General features: G+C 39.1%; 1 protein-coding gene across 1 annotated transcript; it reads right to left on the reverse strand.

Moving 5' to 3' along the window:
- Positions 1-4,537: 4,537 nt before the first annotated feature.
- Positions 4,538-13,388, reverse strand: pyya (peptide YYa). The gene is made up of 4 exons (XM_033645408.2): positions 13,271-13,388; positions 10,652-10,839; positions 5,063-5,143; positions 4,538-4,950 (listed from the first exon to the last, which is right to left on the reverse strand). Exons 2-4 carry the CDS (start codon positions 10,837-10,839, stop codon positions 4,926-4,928), a joined length of 294 nt encoding a protein of 97 aa, XP_033501299.1. The 5' UTR covers positions 13,271-13,388; the 3' UTR covers positions 4,538-4,925.
- Positions 13,389-18,927: the final 5,539 nt, after the last annotated feature.

An 18,927-nucleotide genomic window follows, 5' to 3' on the forward strand; every position in this document is an offset into this window, starting at 1 on the left:
TGTCAAAGGCAGCAGGAAAATGCATGACTTCCGAGTAAATTTCAGAATAAAACGCTTGCAGAAACTATATGTTAAGTTTCAGTTCCGTTCCAAAAACCATGTTGAATTATTATTGTTTAAGTAGAATGGACCTTTAAGATGTTAGTTATTTGGTATGCTGTGCTCTATGAAGTAGGCGAGAGTTTTACATGGTAACATTCAAACTTAATTTGCAGGTAGATTCGACATACTTCCGGTTTATTTCTCTACATCCATGGGATTTTGACATCTATCGATGCGGTAGTATTATAGGAGTATTAAAGGGCCAGTGCATTGTTTTTGTTTGTTGTATTTTTTTCTGCCTTTAAAAAAAATACATTAAAAAATCTTAAAGATCCCATATTGTGCATATTTTTAGGTTCACACTTTTATTCTGAGTTTCTGCCAGAACATGTTTGAATGCTTTACTGTAAGCATTACCTGAATATACCTGTATTCATCCCAGAGTCGTGCATGGGTCCAATTTTGAAAACCTGCACCCGCCCATATCTGTAAGGCTTAGTACCAGAACCAACCCATTACCCACCATCATGCTCAAGTCAAAGCTGCACCTGCCCAGTAAAAGTCCCATGACCCAACCCGCACCTGTGATTTAACACAAGTAGGCTACAGTCACACATATTGAGCTGGGTTCTCCATTCTCAAATTACAAATCCAGCAGAGGGAAGGTCTATTGCATTGGCTGCACTCGATGTCGGGGTGGCAAAAACATTACACGCCATCTTCCAGGTCAGGAAACATTTTAGCATGCTGCTTCCACCACCACAAAACCTCAAAAGGATCCTCATTGGGTGTCTTCAACTGAAGGCTGCCACCTCATCCTTGGACTGCAGAGTTTCATCGCTGGAGTTCAAGGGGTCAAAGATTCAACTTGTGCCACTGACTTTCAAAATAACAGGAACTGTAGCTTGATAACGGTGATTTAGATGTGAAAATATTACACAAATACTGCACATCTTTTGCATTTGTTTCATCCTGAAAAAAATTAAATAGGCTAATAAAAAATATAGGCCTATTTCTGTTCTCACTTCTCACCTGCTGCCCACCCGTGTGTAGTTCACTTTTACCTGTGCCCATACCCATGAATTTATATATATATATACATATATATATATATATATATATATATATATATATATATATACACACACACATATTTTTACCCTATTACCCATTGCACCCATTAAGCCACAGCTACCCAACTCAGTGCAGGACTCTCATTCATCCTCTAAAATGGTCCGTTGTAACACCTTTCTCTTTAAGCTCCCCATGACTGTCATATTGTTAGGCAACAGCTTGGGCCTATGTTTACTTCCTGTCAGCTGATGTCACATACACTGCAAAACATTCAGAGAGAAAATACAAAGGGACCCTGTCTGAAGTTTGAAATGTCTATATAGTAGAACTGTGATATCACAACTTCACAGAAGTACTGATGACTCATTCAAAGACACAGTTTCTAAACAGGGACTGTGTGCATTTCTCTGATTGAGCACTTTGTTACTATCACAGTATAAAAGACAACATAGTACCTTTAAAGCAATTAGAGCTGAATCTGTGGCAGCTTTGGTATCACAGGTTGGACTGGAGGGAATGGTGGTGGTGGGCTAATCACAACCCTGAAAGCTGAGTTTTAAAACAATAAGCTGACAAACTGAGATCCAAGGCATTAACATTTCCTCTCAGGGTCTTCCAGCAGGTTTAATTAGACTCTGTGTAAGCCCCAAAAGCCCTTTTGACAGGACTGCTTTGACAGTCCAAATTTCCTGTGACTTTTTGTGTCTGTTGTTTTCATCTCATGTATGCTTCTCTATTTTTATCAACTGAAAATTATAATCAGGGAATAAAAAGCCAGGAAAAAGGGCCATGAAGCTCTGTAGGTGGGAGGATGCCATAGCAGTAAACATACGGCGACTCTACCATTGGCCTATCTGAAAACAGTGCAACAGCAGCATGCAGTGGAGAGATTTGAGTATTACAGCTTGGTCAAGTCAACTGTGTCAGCTGTGGTAATTCGATTGGATAACCAGTGTTAGGTATGTTTTTATATCATAGTTAAAAAAAAAACTACTTTGTACACCAAAATGTGTACGTATTACAAGGGTACTTGGTAATAACGTGGGTGTATTATCTGTATTAGTGTAATAATGGGACAGAACCATTCTATGTTTTCCAGTATTACTTACAGTAGTATTTCTTGCGACTATCTGTGCTTTACTTGAGTTTTTAAATATCTGTCAACTTTCACATTTACTCCGATAGATGTATTAAAACACCTAAAATTAAGACATTTTTACAAGGGTTAACCTCCAAAGACAGTGGAAACTACCCAAGATCTCGTCCACTGAACTTCTTTTTCATTAACTTCTTTTTCATGGTCAATGAATGGTTAGAACCATCTCTAAGGTTTATGAAACCCTGTTACCTTTTCTGTTAATGTCTGAACTGAAAAAATCTACATGGGAGAGGGACTTCGATGTAGAAACTGATCCAGTACTGTGGAGAGACCTATGTAGCAATGGTGGTACACACACTAAATGCAAGATATAGATTAATTCAGTTTTCTTTATCAGACTTATCTCAGTCCTTCCTAGCTTTATGAGTTTAACTCTAAATTTATCCCTTTATTTTAGATGTGGTTTAGTTGAGAACATTTTCCTCCATTCCACCTAGCAGCGTAGTAACCTACAAGGTTTAGAACAAGGAGTTCTAATTCTAATCTCACACACAGTCTTTCCATTAAGCTTACAGAAATCTTGCCGCTGGTGACATCACTAACACGTCTTTAGCTAGGCTGCTGTCTGCTGTCTGCTGTCACACCACAGAAAAGCTCATTTTTTGGCAGACACTGGATTGTGCTGGTAAGTGGTGTGCTTTTATCACAGTTTCCTTTGTAAGCTTGTTTCTGTCTGTGTAATCAACCCTCTGTTAATGTAGCATCACAATAGCTACCTTGCTAATGTAAGTGTCAAGCTCTTGTTGTCACAGAAACAAAACCCACACACAGCACGTCTTTAAGGAGCAAGTGCTCAGAGCGCTTTTTTTATGAAGTGCCGGTATGAAGTGCTCCCCGCTTTTCTGCTGAAGAAAAATGCCATGTGGACACAGGACTTTAGGCAGGCGGGAGGGGTGGTGGATGGTTCAAACAAACACTGGAGTGTCACCACAGGTCAATCAAGTTATGTTAACAAGAAAGAAACTGCACATTTCTTGTGCAAACGGAAGTTTATTTTGAAAAGACACAATGTATGTGATGAGCAAAACTTGCCATCCTGGAGAATCCAAAACTGACACGAGGGGGACCTAGCATGTCATATTTTGACATGTAGGCCCACTGAGTGTCGGTATTTGAGTTGGTACTGAGGATGTGTTGTGCATCGCGACAAATGTCAGAGCTCCCATTGCTGGCTAGATTGAGGCTGTCAGAAGTGAACAGTTGCAAACCTCTGGAAAAGATAACTTACTTACCAAGGGATAAGATACATTTTTTCTATAATGGATAAACTTCTATCTCATACAACTGAATGATTGCCTGTATGGTCTCTATTCTATTATGGTTAATGCTAACCTATCTGTTGAATACTGTTGTTTCCTGGATTTCATTTTAGTTTAATTGTCACAGGCTCATTTCTTTTATTTTCCGGTAATTTATTTTTGAGATGTCTGTAATGTACAATGGGTGTTATTGTATAGTCGATTTTTGCCTGTGTGGTTTGTGTAATATTTGAGATACCAAAATAAAATACTGAAAAAACAAACAAACCTAAATAGGGGACCAAATGTGGATTAATCTGCCGCTGAAAAGAGTACACACATTCCCTCCTGTTTGAATAAAATATCCTAAATCTACAGTAAACAGCTGTTTCAAGATATTATTCTCTTTTTAGAATGGAAATTACACTATATTTTTGTGCAACGTATCCACATACAACGGTTCATATGATATACTCACAAAAGCACTCCATGAATGATGTTATGTGACATAGAGTTACATGCTTAACAAAAAGTTATGTGGGTTAGGCTTGGACAAGAAAAGTTACTGTGGTTTCGTTTGACGTGCTTTAAAATGACTCAAAGTTCAAACAATTCTAAACACTGGTCTCCAGGGGAAAGTCCTGTGTTTTGTGTTTTACAGGGGACTATTTGCTTCTTTACCTCTGTCAGTGCATTGGTCACGTCATCACTGCCTTCTCAAATATGTGGGCTATACATGAATTACCCCATAGTTAAATGGGATTCATACAAATACAAACAAAGTATGAGACAAGTTTGATTCGTGAGCTGGTTTAAAAATATTTTTGCTTCATGGGCTTGAAGCTGAGTGACACAGATTGGCTCGGGGGAGATGGATTGTTGGACATTGTTGGGTTTGGTCTTTTTGATCCATTATCCAGAGACTAAGATATAAAATGAGTATACACTGCACATTCACAGCATCATTACACAAATCCCCAAAGAAAACTATTCTGATTAATCAACAAACTTTAATCACACAGAACAGTTTTTATTCATTTATTCTGATGTTACTTTGTACAGTAGCAACATTAAAACAAGAATTTCCTCCTTCCTAAACAGTGTTAAACAGACAGTAGAGGGACGTTAATGCTCACACACACACACAGACACAGTTCCACCTTCTGATTAGTAGCTCTGATCTCATACATATATTTTATTTCATTAATAAATTATGTACAATCTTGTTGTAATGAGAGAGATGTGAGAGAGTGGCAAGAGAGACAGAGAGAGCTTGTTTTCCAGACAGTGATGGTCTTCCATTGGGGTCGGGTTCAGGGGTCAGAGGTGAGAGGCACATGTCGGCCCCTCCAGGTGCATTGTGGGATGCGCCCAGAGGGAATGCCTGATGAGGAGGGAGAGGGGTGGCGCAGTCACCACATGTAGGAATCATCGTATCTGTGGAAGAACACAAGGAAGAACGTGTAACGCTTGTAAAAGTTATCAATGTTCATATGGGTTCACTACAGGTCACATGACTCCTTCAGCTTATGTGTGTGAGGGTCTTCACCTTGATCTCTGGTCTCTGTTGCTGTCACCACCAAACAGCAGCTCTGCAACCACATCCTCCTGAGTTGAACGCTTTCCATACCTGGGAGAGAGATAAGGAGAGCTGTTTTTAGCCATGTTAGTGGAAAAGTTCTTGACAACTTTTGGATCGATTGTTGTTCAAGTTGGTACAGACACCCATCATGAACAGGAGATGAATCCTACTAACTCTGGTGATCAGCTGACCTTTCATCTAGAGCCACTAGTCAGTTAGACTTCTCAGTCAGTGAAAATTCTCAACATCTATTTGATGGATTAGCACAGAAGTTTGTGCATTCATGTTCCCAGAGAATGAATCCTCATGACTTCGGTGATCATCTGACTTTTCCTCTAGTGCCAACATGAGGTTCACATTTGTGGTTTTGGATAAAATGTCTCCACAACTATCAGATGGATTATCATGAAATTTAATACACTCTTTCATGTCCCCCATCATCAGGTAAAGTGTTAATTTAACCAATGCTTTGGTTTATGACTAAAAACCTGCAAATTAATGACATTCCCATAAGCCTCATCACTACTCTGTGTTTAGTGCAAATAAGCAAATGCTAGAATGCTAACTTGTTTGCATACTGATGTTAACATTTAGCTCAAAGCACCATTTTGCTTACATACAGCCTCCCAAAGCACCTGGCATGGGGGACCTATCATGCTTGTCTGTTTTGTAGCCTACGTCTTATAAGATCTATGTAGTATTACAATGAAGGATGTTCATCATAAACATGGCCAAAGTTTAAAATAATGAGGTAGACGTATGTAGAAGTAAACCCAATGCTTAAATACTTTAGGCTTCCCACAGCTTTTTTCTCCCCTGGCTGCTACATGTGTGCTGGATTTCTTTATATGGTCATCTGCTCGTACATTACTGCAGGTGTTTGCATTACGTAGTCCACACTTACTCATGAAGCTACATGCTAACATTAAGGAAACATGTGAACATAATTGCTGACAAATTTCTCTCTGATTTGGGCTCATATTCCTGCTGGAACATGTCCGGTTGTGTTAAGAAGCTATTTCAAAGTAGAAAATGCCTCTATTCTCCGTTACAGAGATGGCAAGATTTGTAAGACCTGGAGACACTGACCAATCAGAGCAGACTGGGCTTTTTTGGACTTAAAGAGACAGTCGCTAAACTGAGCTTTCTTGAAAGGTAAATACGGGTGTTTCAGCGCTGACAGTTTGAGGAGACCTTTAAAGAATATTGAACATGTTCAAGTAGAAATCTTAAATACAAATAGTATAGTAGCATAGTAGGTCCTGTTTAAACACTATAATCGAAACACAATTCTGTTTTAAAATTCCCTCATGATCCATTTGCCAGACTGTTCTTATGCACTGTTTGTATGTTTTCCTACGAAAAGTAATACACCAAAGTTTGTACTGTACATATTCCATGTAATGACGAGCTATAATGTGACGATCATGTGACCAGTTCACTGATGGGAGTAAAGAAGGAAGCGGTTCATAACGAGGCAGGTTGGGACAGCGGATGAATCACAAAACACAGGATGTTCCCCCGGAGACAAGTGTCCAGAACCGCGTGAACTTCGAGAGAACTTTGACTCATTTTAAGGTATATTATCACTTCGTAGGATATCGTATTGTGAAAATGTTACTTTCCAATTTGTAATGCAAGTTTTCTGTTATAAATTGGTAGTCGCTAACTGAGATAGCTCTAATGACATCACTATGACATTATACAATTCTTTCACCAGGCTGAGTAGTACTCCTGATGATCAATAAACTGACCTTTATCAATAATATTAGTTGAGTTTTCCTTTATACAAGAATGTCTTTAACTGTTTTCCAAAATCAAGACTTTTTTTCCCATAATACATTGCTTCCTGTCTCAAAGAGGACACCACTCGCCTGTTCAAAACCTTTGGTTTGGGCAATTGCTGTAGCCTACAGGATGAAATGAAGCACATATATTATGTTTTATCTTATGAGACATTCAAGACTATTTTGTCTTCTTGTCTTTTTTTGTGTCCTCTTACTCTGTCTGCCTTTTAATCTGTTGGTTCAGTTTCCCTCCCTTTCTTCCTTACACTGTCATTTCACAGTCATGTTCAAACTGTGCAAGTCAGAGTGTGTGTGTTTTAATGCTGGTTTGCGTAAGTGGGTGCTATTTCCAAGTCTGGATGAGTCTTATCATTGTCATGATAAGGAAACCAGGGGTCCAAGAGAGCTGCAAATGTAAAACCACAGAGCCGTTTAACAGAAAGTTTACTTCCTAATGTGTGTGTTTATGTGTGTGTATGTATGTGGAAACACTGCATTTCAACACAACCCCTGCAGCGCAACCTGCAGTTCCTCTGTTTTCCCATCAACCACCTGTTCCACCTCCCACTATGCCCCCAGCACCCAATCTTATGCTTCGTTACACACAGGGAGGTGGATGAGTGTCTTTGCCCTGTAGGAAAGCAATCATACAACTCTGTCTCAGCTGTCACACAGTGCCACACATCAGGATGTAAAATGTTTTCCCCTCTGATAATGGCCCGTCTGCACCCATATATCTGCCTGAGTCTCCCTGGTTGGTCCTGGTCTTATTTCCTATCTATCTATCTATCTATCTATCTATCTATCTATCTATCTATCTATCTATCTGTCTATCTGTCTGTCTGTCTGTCTGTCTGTATGTCTTTCCATTTGACTATCTTCCCCTGCATCTGCTGTTACTGTTCATTTCTTCTCCTGTCTGATTGAGACTTTAAAAACTGTCAACTGCTTATAAACTCAACTGACTAAACTATAACCAAAAAAATAAAAATAAATAATGGTGTCATAACGTTGTTGCTATTTTGTTTACAGTTAGTGCCTAATTCTACACAGGTCTTTGCAGGAAACTTCCTAAAACTTTTTTTTAGGAAAGAAGAAATGGCGCACTGTTTTTTTAAGCTAGCTTTGCGGTAGTGGTATATTGCGAAATATGACAAGCATCCATTAGCACCTACCATGTTGGCATAGCTTGGAGGAAAGAGGGCTATATAACGCTCCAAAGTTGGGCTAAATTTTGACGAGGGAACAACTGGCATGGCCATTTTCAAAGGGGTTCCTTGAACTGTCACCTTAAGATATCTGAATGATAATGGGTTCTATGGGTACCCATGAGTCTTCCCTAAACTTGAGAAGGCTTGTTCCAAGTAAATGTTTTGTTCCTAAAAATCTAGGTACTTCACTCTAAAATTGTTTGTTTGTTGTTTTAAGGAAGAGGACAACCAGCCTATTTAAAGAACAATGAATCGCTGAATGCATATATATAAAGACATTAAGGTTTCTAAACCCCCAAATTTCCAGCAAAACTTCAGAGGATCTGAACTCAATGGAAGCTATGGCGCTGGTTTTTATGTGTTGAGTAAAGACAGGGGTATAATTGTCCAGTTATATGATACTATGAACTGAGGAATATAGTAATGCACCACAGGCATCTGACTGCCCAGATCCATCAATTTTATCCATAGCGCCATCACATTCTGCAGCATTTTTTTTGATGCAGTCAAGTCTTCAAATAACCATTAGTTACCTTTATCACATTGGATTTGTCTTCATCTCCAACTCTCCAGTGAAATGTAAACACCTTCTACTCTCAACCAATTGACTTTCTATGGCATTATGAGTCTTTTTTAAACCACATATCTAAATATCAATGACCTATTTGGCTTTCATGAATACGAACAGATAGCTCATGAGCCAGACTGCTTCAGATCAAAAAATATTCCATCTGACAATTCCGTACTAGCAACTTTTATACCTGAGAGCAGCAGGCCTCGGCTCAGGCCTCGCTAACTGGATTTGGGATTCTTTCTTGGGTCCATCTGCACCGATTTTATTGCTCTGGTCCCGTTGATTTGGAGGCCTGGAGGTTTTGGAGAGTGGCCAGTAATCTAATCTACTGAGCTGCCGTGTGCGAGCGAAGGGTTGGGGGGATGGAGGCAAGGTGGGGGAGTGCATCACACATCGACAGAGCTTGGGGCTTAAGTATGAGCGGGAAACTCATAGAACTCAGCCGCTATAATGACTTGAATCAGACAAAATGAAATAAGTGAGCAAACAAAAGGCACACTCAGCTCAGCTGCTGTTTCACTTTTATTAGCTTAACATCTGAAAATCAGTTTGGGGAAGGGTTCCTTTAAATTTTGGGGATCCACATATGGTTCATTACACAGTGTGTCTGTTACGTCTGTCTTCATGAGGACCCTCCATAGCCTCGAGATCTATCTTTAGGGGCCGTATAAAAAATATTAAAGAGGGAGGGGTAAACAGAAAAGAAGGAGTATATTGGCATCTTTCTTCTGGCTAAAGGGACGGTAGTCTGACTTTTTAGTCAATGCAGGAAAGAGACCGCAGATTTATCGTATTTTGGCTTTCCCTTGTCAGATTTGTCAGGGAGGCAAACAGATAGCACTTGGAGATTAAAGTGCCCAGTTTACTCTTTCATATTCATGAGTTTTTATTCAAAAGTAAATGAACTGTGTGGAGTATACAGCATTTTGTTATACTTGCCATGAATTTGGCAATTTCTAACTTTACTTGCAATGTGTACAGTGGTGGCTGCAGTGGAAATTAGTATTCCATTTAGATATGGAGATCTAAAATGGGGTCCACTTTCTTAAATATCCACCCAATTGCCAAAAAAAAAAAATGTTGGTATTGTACATTTTTGCAAACTATGGATAGGTTACTTTTGTACATTTTTATGTAGTAGATACATTGAAATGTATTGCTGTGGTTTTTATGTGGTTAGGCACAAAAAAAAACCTGGTTATGGTTGGAAAAAGATTATGTTTTGGCTTAAAACACCCAAGTTTGAGGCACAATTTCAGCAGGAAACACAGCAATCTCTCTGAAAAAAACAAACAAAAAACAAAACAATGGCTTTTCATGCCACTATCCACCCCGTCAGGTCAATGCAAAACACCCATGTTTGGAACCTAAAAAGCTGTTCTTCGGTGGTCTGCAGCTTGGCAGTCATCTCGTCTAAGTGACATGCCATCCACCATCCCCTCCACCTCCCGATGACAAAGTCAGCTCATGTAGGCCTATTATGTCACTTTAGAAACGATGATACCACACATATGAAATGCAGAAATGTAAAGTATTTGGGTTTGCAGAAACGTCCAATGCCAATGTTTTCTTCTGGTGACTGGGCTGTAATTTTGGTATTTTACATGATTTGGAGGATCAAAACAAAGTTTAAAAAATTCAGTAAGTCTTTGGAGGGCCTTGGTTTATCAAAACAATATTGTGGCGAGTGGTGCAGAGATGTACAATTCCAACATTTGTTCTGGTGACTTAGTTGTATAGTATATAATAATAATGATATAATAACATAACTGTAATATTTGAAATAATAAAATGAAAAATAATAAAATTATACAGTTTCTAATCTAAAGCTAACCTGAGAGCTACACCCTTTCAAAGGCACTTTCCTTATTTGGATTAATTTCTCCTGTCCTGGTGATATCATCGAGCTGTTGAAAATACAGAAGTAATTGTGTATATACACTTGTGCCATGTATATGTACAGCATGTATGTGTATGCACATACCTCTGCCTGGTGATCAGATTGATGTAGTGTCTCAGGGCAGTGTAGTACTTGGCCAGCTCTTCGGGTGGGGCATCTTCACCAGGGTTCTCAGGTTTGGGGGGGTAGGCATCCGCCAGTGTTCCCAGACACACCAGCACACACAGCACTACGGCCACCAGCACTGTCCATGGCTTCAGCATCACGGCCATCTGAAATAGGGTGACAAGATGTTATGGATCCAAAGTTTTAAATGAATTACAATACAAAAAATAGCATGAACTTTTTGGATTTCTTCTGGAGATAAATGATATAGTTGATGTTTTTTTTTCTATCAGTGGTTGATTGTAGTAATTGTGCCAAAGTCTCATTTTCCATTGTATCACTGGTGATGTGGAGATGCTTTGTTTGAAAAATCAATAACTAAAAGAAATCACCTCGTATCACAGATATTTGATTGAATTAATCCCCTTCAGAGAGTGATGGACTGACAAAGACATTTTCTCTTTCTTTTCTAATAAGAACAAACGTGTCAAACGTCTCCTGAGGGGCGCTGGGTGGGAAAATGGTGTCATTTGTTTTCCTAGGAAACATCTGCTCAGGCTAAGTCGGCTGACGAGTAAATAGAGGTGTGTGAAGCAGCTAAACAAGTCAATAAGTATCATGTAAAGGAAATAAAAAACCTCCTTAGGCTGTAGACTGACTTATGATCACACTCCCCTGGTTGAGTGTCGCTTAGCTCCTGAGGACGACGAAGGAAATGGATTGACTCCAGTGGAGGAAACTAATTTCACACACCATCAGGGAGTTGATGCTTGTCATGAAATGGACATAATGTATAGTCATAGGCTGCACATGTAAGATGTGTTGATAATATAATAAGCTCAATCGCCATCCTTGTGTATTATAAGGAAGCAATATCTTTTCCTTTTATGTGAGCTTTAAGAGGACTACTACAACTACTACTACTGCTTTAATAATAATAATAATAATAATAATAATAATAATAATAATAATAATGATGTTAAGGAATTACATATCTGTTGGCTGTTAAAATATTAAGGCAGGAGGCAATAGAACCTTAACTGACCTTTCTCTAAATCAATACAAACACATAACAACTCAATTGAAAAGCCAATTGAAAGAGAGTCTCATAATCACCAAGGTGGTCGCAAACAACATCAAATGAAAAATAGGCTCCAGAAAAACAGCAAGAGAATAAAAGCTTTCAAACTTGTCTCTGTTCATCAGTAAACAGCCTCAGATAAGTACAATAATTATTAAATCGTTTTCACATCTACTTGGGCTTCTACTTTAGCAATCTGCCCGTTGAATAACAAGGCTGAGTAATGCCATGAGACAATGAATAAAGTCTATGAGTAGATTAAGCTCCTGATTTTATTGTTGACACCATCAGCCAATAACACATACCTCTGCAGGTGTTATAATGAGCAGCAGGTGTACTTCATAGATTTCCTGCTCCTCTGTTCGCTCTAATGCACTCTTACAATAACTGCCATTCTTCTATAGCCTATTGCAGAGTTATGAATCACCTATGCGCCTCTTTCTACTGCTGCTTGTGATATCTGAAGCACAAAACAGCGCTTATTTAACTGGAAAAAAGACAGCAAGTCCGCTACTGTCTATGTCTGCATTAATTGTATGTGAATATTACAGAAGCAACTATTGAGTTGATTAGATGTGTCGGCGGATTTAGTTTGGATTTGGTTAAAATCCCCGCGGCGCTGTCCGCGGTGCTGAGCGCACCTTATGGAGGGGATTTGCCCTCTGCGGAAACTGAACGCACGAAAGCGATGCCAGAGGTAGGAGCGGGCCATTTAACCCCGAACTTTTACAGTTACGACTGAGAATAAAAGTGGAGTTAGTAGTTTAAAACGAAGTGCTACGTTTTGCTATGCCAATCCCAGCTGGCACAGGACGACCTACAACGTTAACATGTGGTTGAAATTGAAACACTGAAACAACGTTTAATTTTCATGCTTGGAAAAAGGTTAAATCTACATTGAAACAATTTTGAAACAACACTGCGAAATTAACGTCGATTGATTTTTCAAAATCAAACATAATCTAACCACGGTAGCCCTATATGATGTTTATCCAACAGTGATTAAACATTAGAATGGCAGCTGGGATAAAAAAAAAAGAAGAAAGTTTTTTAAAAAAGGCGCATCATCTTAAAACATTAGGGTGCGTTTTGAAGTCGGTACTAAAATAGTAGGACGGGGTGCAATTTAATTTATCTGCAAAAGTGGAAAAGAAAATAACATTGGCTGAACAAAACATTTCAACATTTCGGGCTTCTGTTTAGAAAGTATTTCTCATTAAAGTTTAAATTAGTCTTTTTTTTAATCTATTTTTTCTTCTTCAAAAACGGCACAAAGTTTTATAGCCAGAGTAATAACAAAGTTAGATCATTCATTGCAATTCAAATGTACCTCTATTTGGGACCTTGCACAGAATCCGACAGACTATAGCTCACAAACATCCTTATTCGCACTGGGATCAAATGCGCCTGACTCATCCTCCCAACATGTTAAATAAGGGTCCATTAATAAGAGTGAGAAAGAAGTGACTTACTCTTATTAATGGACCCTTATTAAGAGTGAGAAAGAAGTGACTTACTTTGAAAAGACTTTGGAGGTTACAGGAAGAGGTCGGGACCACAGGTGGTTTCTCGCAACAGCAGTAGAGGTTTGTTAGTGCCGTCGATGACTGTTTTCTTCTCTCCTCTTCGTCTGAACTCTGCACCCCGACTGTGGTGATTTATATAGTTGAGCAGCACGGGAGGAGGGAACGCTTACACCATTGTACGTGCGTGTTTTCGTGTGCGTGTGTGAAGCAAAAAGGGTGGGGAGAGGGGGGCGAATGCGTCAGATGGTGATGATGTTGGAGATATTACGCATCATGCAGTCAATGATGTGTTTTAGATAGTTCACAGATGACATTTTGGGCCATGACACTCAAAAGCTGCATCAGTGAAGAGAAAAAAACAAAAGAATGTTCATGTGGATTTTCGTCTGCTTCTGCCAGAATACACAAATTGGGTCCTGGCCTTCATCCCCCGCTCTCCAAACTGTCCTTTACAGCAAAACTGCAAATTCCCATCACTAGCAGCATCTTGACCTATGACCTCCATAAAAGAAGGGAGAAAAAACAACATGGAAAATCAATAAAATATCACTTAACATGTCCAAATCTATCATTCAACCAGAATGTCTAAAAAAGAATTATTTAATGAACTGACTAGTCGCCAGAGGAGATTGTTGATGTACATTTCTGCAAACCAAGATTACATCACATTTGCACGTCATAAGTATCATCAAGTGACGTAGTAAATGAGCTGACTTTGTCATCAGATAGTTGAGGGGGTGGTGGATGGTGTGTCACCAAAGCGAAATGGCTGCCAAGCTGCAGACCACTGTCGAGACCAACAACTTAGACATAGACTTAGACTTGCTTTATTGTCATTCAACAGACACACCATCGGTGCACATATTAAACAAGATTTCGTTACTTTGGCTCATGAGTAGACGAATAAATTATGTAATATACAATAAAACAAAATATAAAACACTGGTATGACTTAAAAAAGACAAACAACAAAACCAGCTGTGTTTTAACAAGTCATTGCTGTATTTAACTTTAATTTTTTGGGCGATCTGCTTTTCCTGCTGGAATAGTGGTGCACAAGCAGTTGTTTGTTTACTGCGACATTGCTGCTTTTCCTGCCAGTACAGTGGCCTGAAAAGCAGTTGATTTATCAAGACATTGCTGCTTTTCCTGCTGGAATAGTGGCTCACAAAGCAGTTGTTTTTCTTCTTCGATATCACTGCTTATACTGGAATAGTGGCCCAAAATGCACTTGTTTTTACCAAGACAATGCTGCTTTTCCTGCCTGGATTGTCCCCCCCAAACTATGTATTTTAAGCCAAAACATGATCTTCCCTGACCAAGTGTTTTTTGTCTCTTAACCAAACCATGTGAACCACAGCATTGTTGAAATAAAAATGTCCACATGATTACGTGCAAATGTAAGGTATCCATGGTTTGCAGAAATCTACAATGCCAACATTAGTTCTGGCGATTGGATTGGCCATCCTGGGATGCAAATTGGAGCTCAAGACATGGGTTGTTGACAGCTTGTAAACTTATATATAAGTGACTGATGTAATGGTAAACATTGCAGAACTCCAGTCTGCCTCTGTCCTGTAGAGAGGTGTGATTTGGGGCACCACTGCAGCAGGGATGCAGTGAACAGGGAGGAATACATCACTAATCATTGCTATGGGTTTTCTTAAACAGCTGGACTATCAGTCTTTTGTGAGAAGATTCATTTCATTGGATTAGATGTGGAGACTTTAGCTGTTGTACATATGTGCTTGAATTCAAACATTTGATCTGACAATGTGACACATGACCATAGCTGATCAAATTATTTCCTCTGCCATGCTCACACTGCTCCACACAATTTGGCAGAGATGATTAAACAGGTTGCAACAAACTGGTCTGGATCCTGCCACTGGGTGGAGCTCCGGTCTCCATACAGCAATGGTGAGGCTGAATGACAGACAGACAGACAGACAGACAGACAGACACAAAGGCATTTCATTGGAAAGTAGTTGTGGTGATGCAAAGTCTCAGCTCTCTCAAGCTTTGACGCATGAACAGACGTGGACTGTGGCTTTACACATCATTTGTCTTTTGTCACTTTCGGGATAAACACATCTGGCTCACCCTAAACAACACTAGGGAATGGGCCTGGTGTCCTAAAGCATGGGGTCAGGAAGGAATGATGCCTAAAATTTAATTTATCTGATGTGAGTTACAAGGCATCCCCCCCAACTGAAGGGCCTTCTCCAGAGGGTCTGGGTATTGACACAAGGACACCCATGCTTTGGAGTGCTGTAATGCTCTCCAAGGTGCGTGTGTATTTTCGTGAGATAAAGGGAGGGGAGTGAAAGTGGAAGGTGGATGACTGCATGCAATGTTCCTGTAAATTACTAATAACTTACTCAGACTGCTGCTTTGTCACTTTTTGACCCACCTGTCTGAACCCGAGATATTTTCTAGTAGCTTTTCTGAACTTGCTTGGGTCAAACTCAGGATCAATTATGAGATCGCTGATAGGTTTCACGATCTGCAGATGGATTTATTAGTTTAGCTGTTGAAATCGTGCTAAAATCACATATCTGCTATATAAGTGACTGTTGGTAGGGTTTCAGACAGTTGATTAAACTTAACCCCCCCCCCCCCCCACACACACACACACACACACACACACACTTGCCTGTCCTATACAGTAAAGGCTAAACCACCCCTCAAAAAAATAAAACTACAGACAGTATTTTCTGAATTACCTTTGTTTTAAAATGTATTGTCTTAGTTTCACATGTATAAAATGTCCCAAAATCATCACTTTAAATATGCTGCCTGACTGAATTACTTGAACTGCACATGTTTATTATTAGGGTTGAGCCAAATACTGAATGAAACAAATATCAGGTACAGATAATGTCCTTTTTCCTGAGTACAAGAATCATCCAAGTAAAATGTGTCAATTTATGTCCTTGTGATGTAGGAAAAACTTAATCTGGGTAGCTGTGCTCAGTCTCTTACTTATTTGTCTGAAGCCATACTATGAGGCTTTTCTGTAAATACTTTTCTAATAAATAATAAGTACAGCAACTTCTGATCAACCCATATCAATTTCAGGCTTACAACTCCTGGTTAGGTTACATTAATGTCTGGTTTAAACCCCACCTATTCCAAGTGCTGATATGGATACAGATAATTTAGTTGATTGAGCACATACAGATAATGGTGTACGCGCTCATCCCTGGTTATAATAGAATTTGTGATTTGAATTGGGCCACAGATCTTGTGTTAAGGGATTGGGATGGGTTGCAGAGATAACTGGTAATATGTGCAAGTGGTGGAGCAGGTGCAGTATTCCAAAAGATCTATAATAATAAATAAATACTGGATTCCAAGATGGTGCCTATTCATTTCATTGGAGTTGCTTGCCTGGCACATTGGCCAAAGAAGGTTACTTCTGCAGTATGTGGCCCACTGAATATGCACAGCAGTGTTCTCATGCTGGCCATGCCTGCAAGTTCCCTCGGCTCATGGACCCAACATTGATATCACAACTAAAGGAAAGATTTACAAATACAAACCCTCCATGGATCAAATATTCACCATAAAAAGAATCTTAACCTGCAGTTCGAGGAGTCTTTTTTTACATAGGTGGGAGGGAAGGGGGGGAAGATGCTTTTTGGGCCACAGAGGATATTTTCACTCCAGTACCACGAGTGGCTGCTGAGAAAAACTGGAAGCAAGGCTGAGCAGCATTCCTGGGGGCCTGGGTATTTAAAGTCAGCTGCTAGGGCAGGACTCTGGCCACCATGAAGATGATATTTGTGGTTTTGTGTAACTTAAGTGATCTGATTTTTTTTTCATGCACCACCACATCAAATTTTAATTAGTCCAATATTTCTGATGTATGGCCATATACCTTCAAAACCTAATTATGAACACTGTCTCTCTAAGCATGCTGATGTTAGCATTTAGCTCAAAGCACCTCTTTTAGAACAGCTGAAGCTGACTTTACTGTCCACACGTATTCTTTCACTTCCATTTAACTGTGTGTGGATAATGGTCACAGACAGAAAATGAATAGACACCTGCTGTCAGGGCAATTAGCATATCAGGATACAATTTTTAATAGCTGTGAGGTATCGCATATCTGTGCAATATAACTAATATATAGGATTTTAATAATCCCAACCCACCACTCATTTATTATGTCAAAGCACACACAGAAGGCAGATGTGTAAAACGTGACATATGTAACCCAAAACCATTCCAATACTAGTAGAGAAAAACACCGGGTACCTGTCTACTGTGTAAAGTGTGAAATCCAGTCACATAAATGTAATTATTCTGCAGGATTATGATCAGCCATGAAAGAAAATTACCAAAAAATAATGAAGACAGAAAGGAGATGATTTACTCAGTGTGATGGATAACCTATTAGCAGACTTAAATGATCTGCAATTTGATTTTCATGCTGTCTGTATGTGAAACTAGCGGCTGCCTGGAGGGAGAGAAATGCTAAATGTTCTAGTGTTTGTCTGCAAGCTCCAATGCCTACTGTCAGTGCCTACATTGGTATTTATCCTTATTGTGATGTCATTTCTTGGAGTACCACAAATGGTTTATTTCCTTAAGATCTGTAAAACCAAAGCTAAAAGCTTATGTAAGTCAATATACCATAATAATTGATAAAAATATTGGAAATGTGTCATTAAAAAAAAAAAATCTACAAAAATCTGACTTTTTTTAATCACATTTTACAAAATAAAAACACAAAACATACTGATCCAAAAGATTTTTAAATAAAGAACATTAACAGAATATTTGTTAACACTTTATAGGTTATTTGAACTGTGTATATTGATTAGTTTTTGAGATATGTTCATTCCTGTGAGGCTTTGTGATGGATTCATCATTCGTTGCTCAGGTGCCACTGCATGTTTTTGTAGGGTTTTGCGCCACACATATGCCGCACAATGACATCATCACAAGTGTACAATGTGATGACACAGAAGACAGAAACCTTAGCTTTCTGCTGCAAAAAAGAGTTAATGTTCTAGTTTATGGTTTTTATATGAGACAGATATATACAGGATTATGTAAATAATGTTCTCCCACAACCAATAAAGGGAAATGACAATGTAATTCCAGCAAAATACTCTGTTTGCACCACACATAAGGTGGGATGGCATAAAGCCGTGGCATGATGACAGGAAAAACAGAAGCCTTAGTTCTCTGCTGCAAAAAGAGTGAATCCTCTAGAGGTTATGATTTTCATTTTCAATCAATATAAATATATCCACATAGGAAGGGAAGACAGAAGCCTTAGCTTTCTGCTGTGAAAAGAACGAATGCTCTATCTAATATGGTTCTTATTCTAGATCTACTAAACAGAATCGTGCAAACAGTGATCGGTGGGAAGCATGCTCTTTTACAGATATGTCATTTTATTCACAAGTTAGTGAGCCAGGTCAGAGTGATATAACATGGAAATCTAAAATTCAAATGTCACAAAACATCTCAGCAAAACACACACAAAGGCTTGACATCAGCCAGTGTTTACTATACCTTAATCTGAGAAATGTAGAATTAGGTTCTAATGCTTTTTATCACTTCATTTTCCCTCTTCTTTGAATGAATAGAATCAGTGCCTGTGCAGTCAAGTTGCAGTTTACATTCATATC

Source organism: Epinephelus lanceolatus, chromosome 18, assembly GCF_041903045.1.
Source record: "Epinephelus lanceolatus isolate andai-2023 chromosome 18, ASM4190304v1, whole genome shotgun sequence".
Classification (NCBI taxonomy): Eukaryota; Metazoa; Chordata; class Actinopteri; order Perciformes; family Serranidae; genus Epinephelus; species Epinephelus lanceolatus.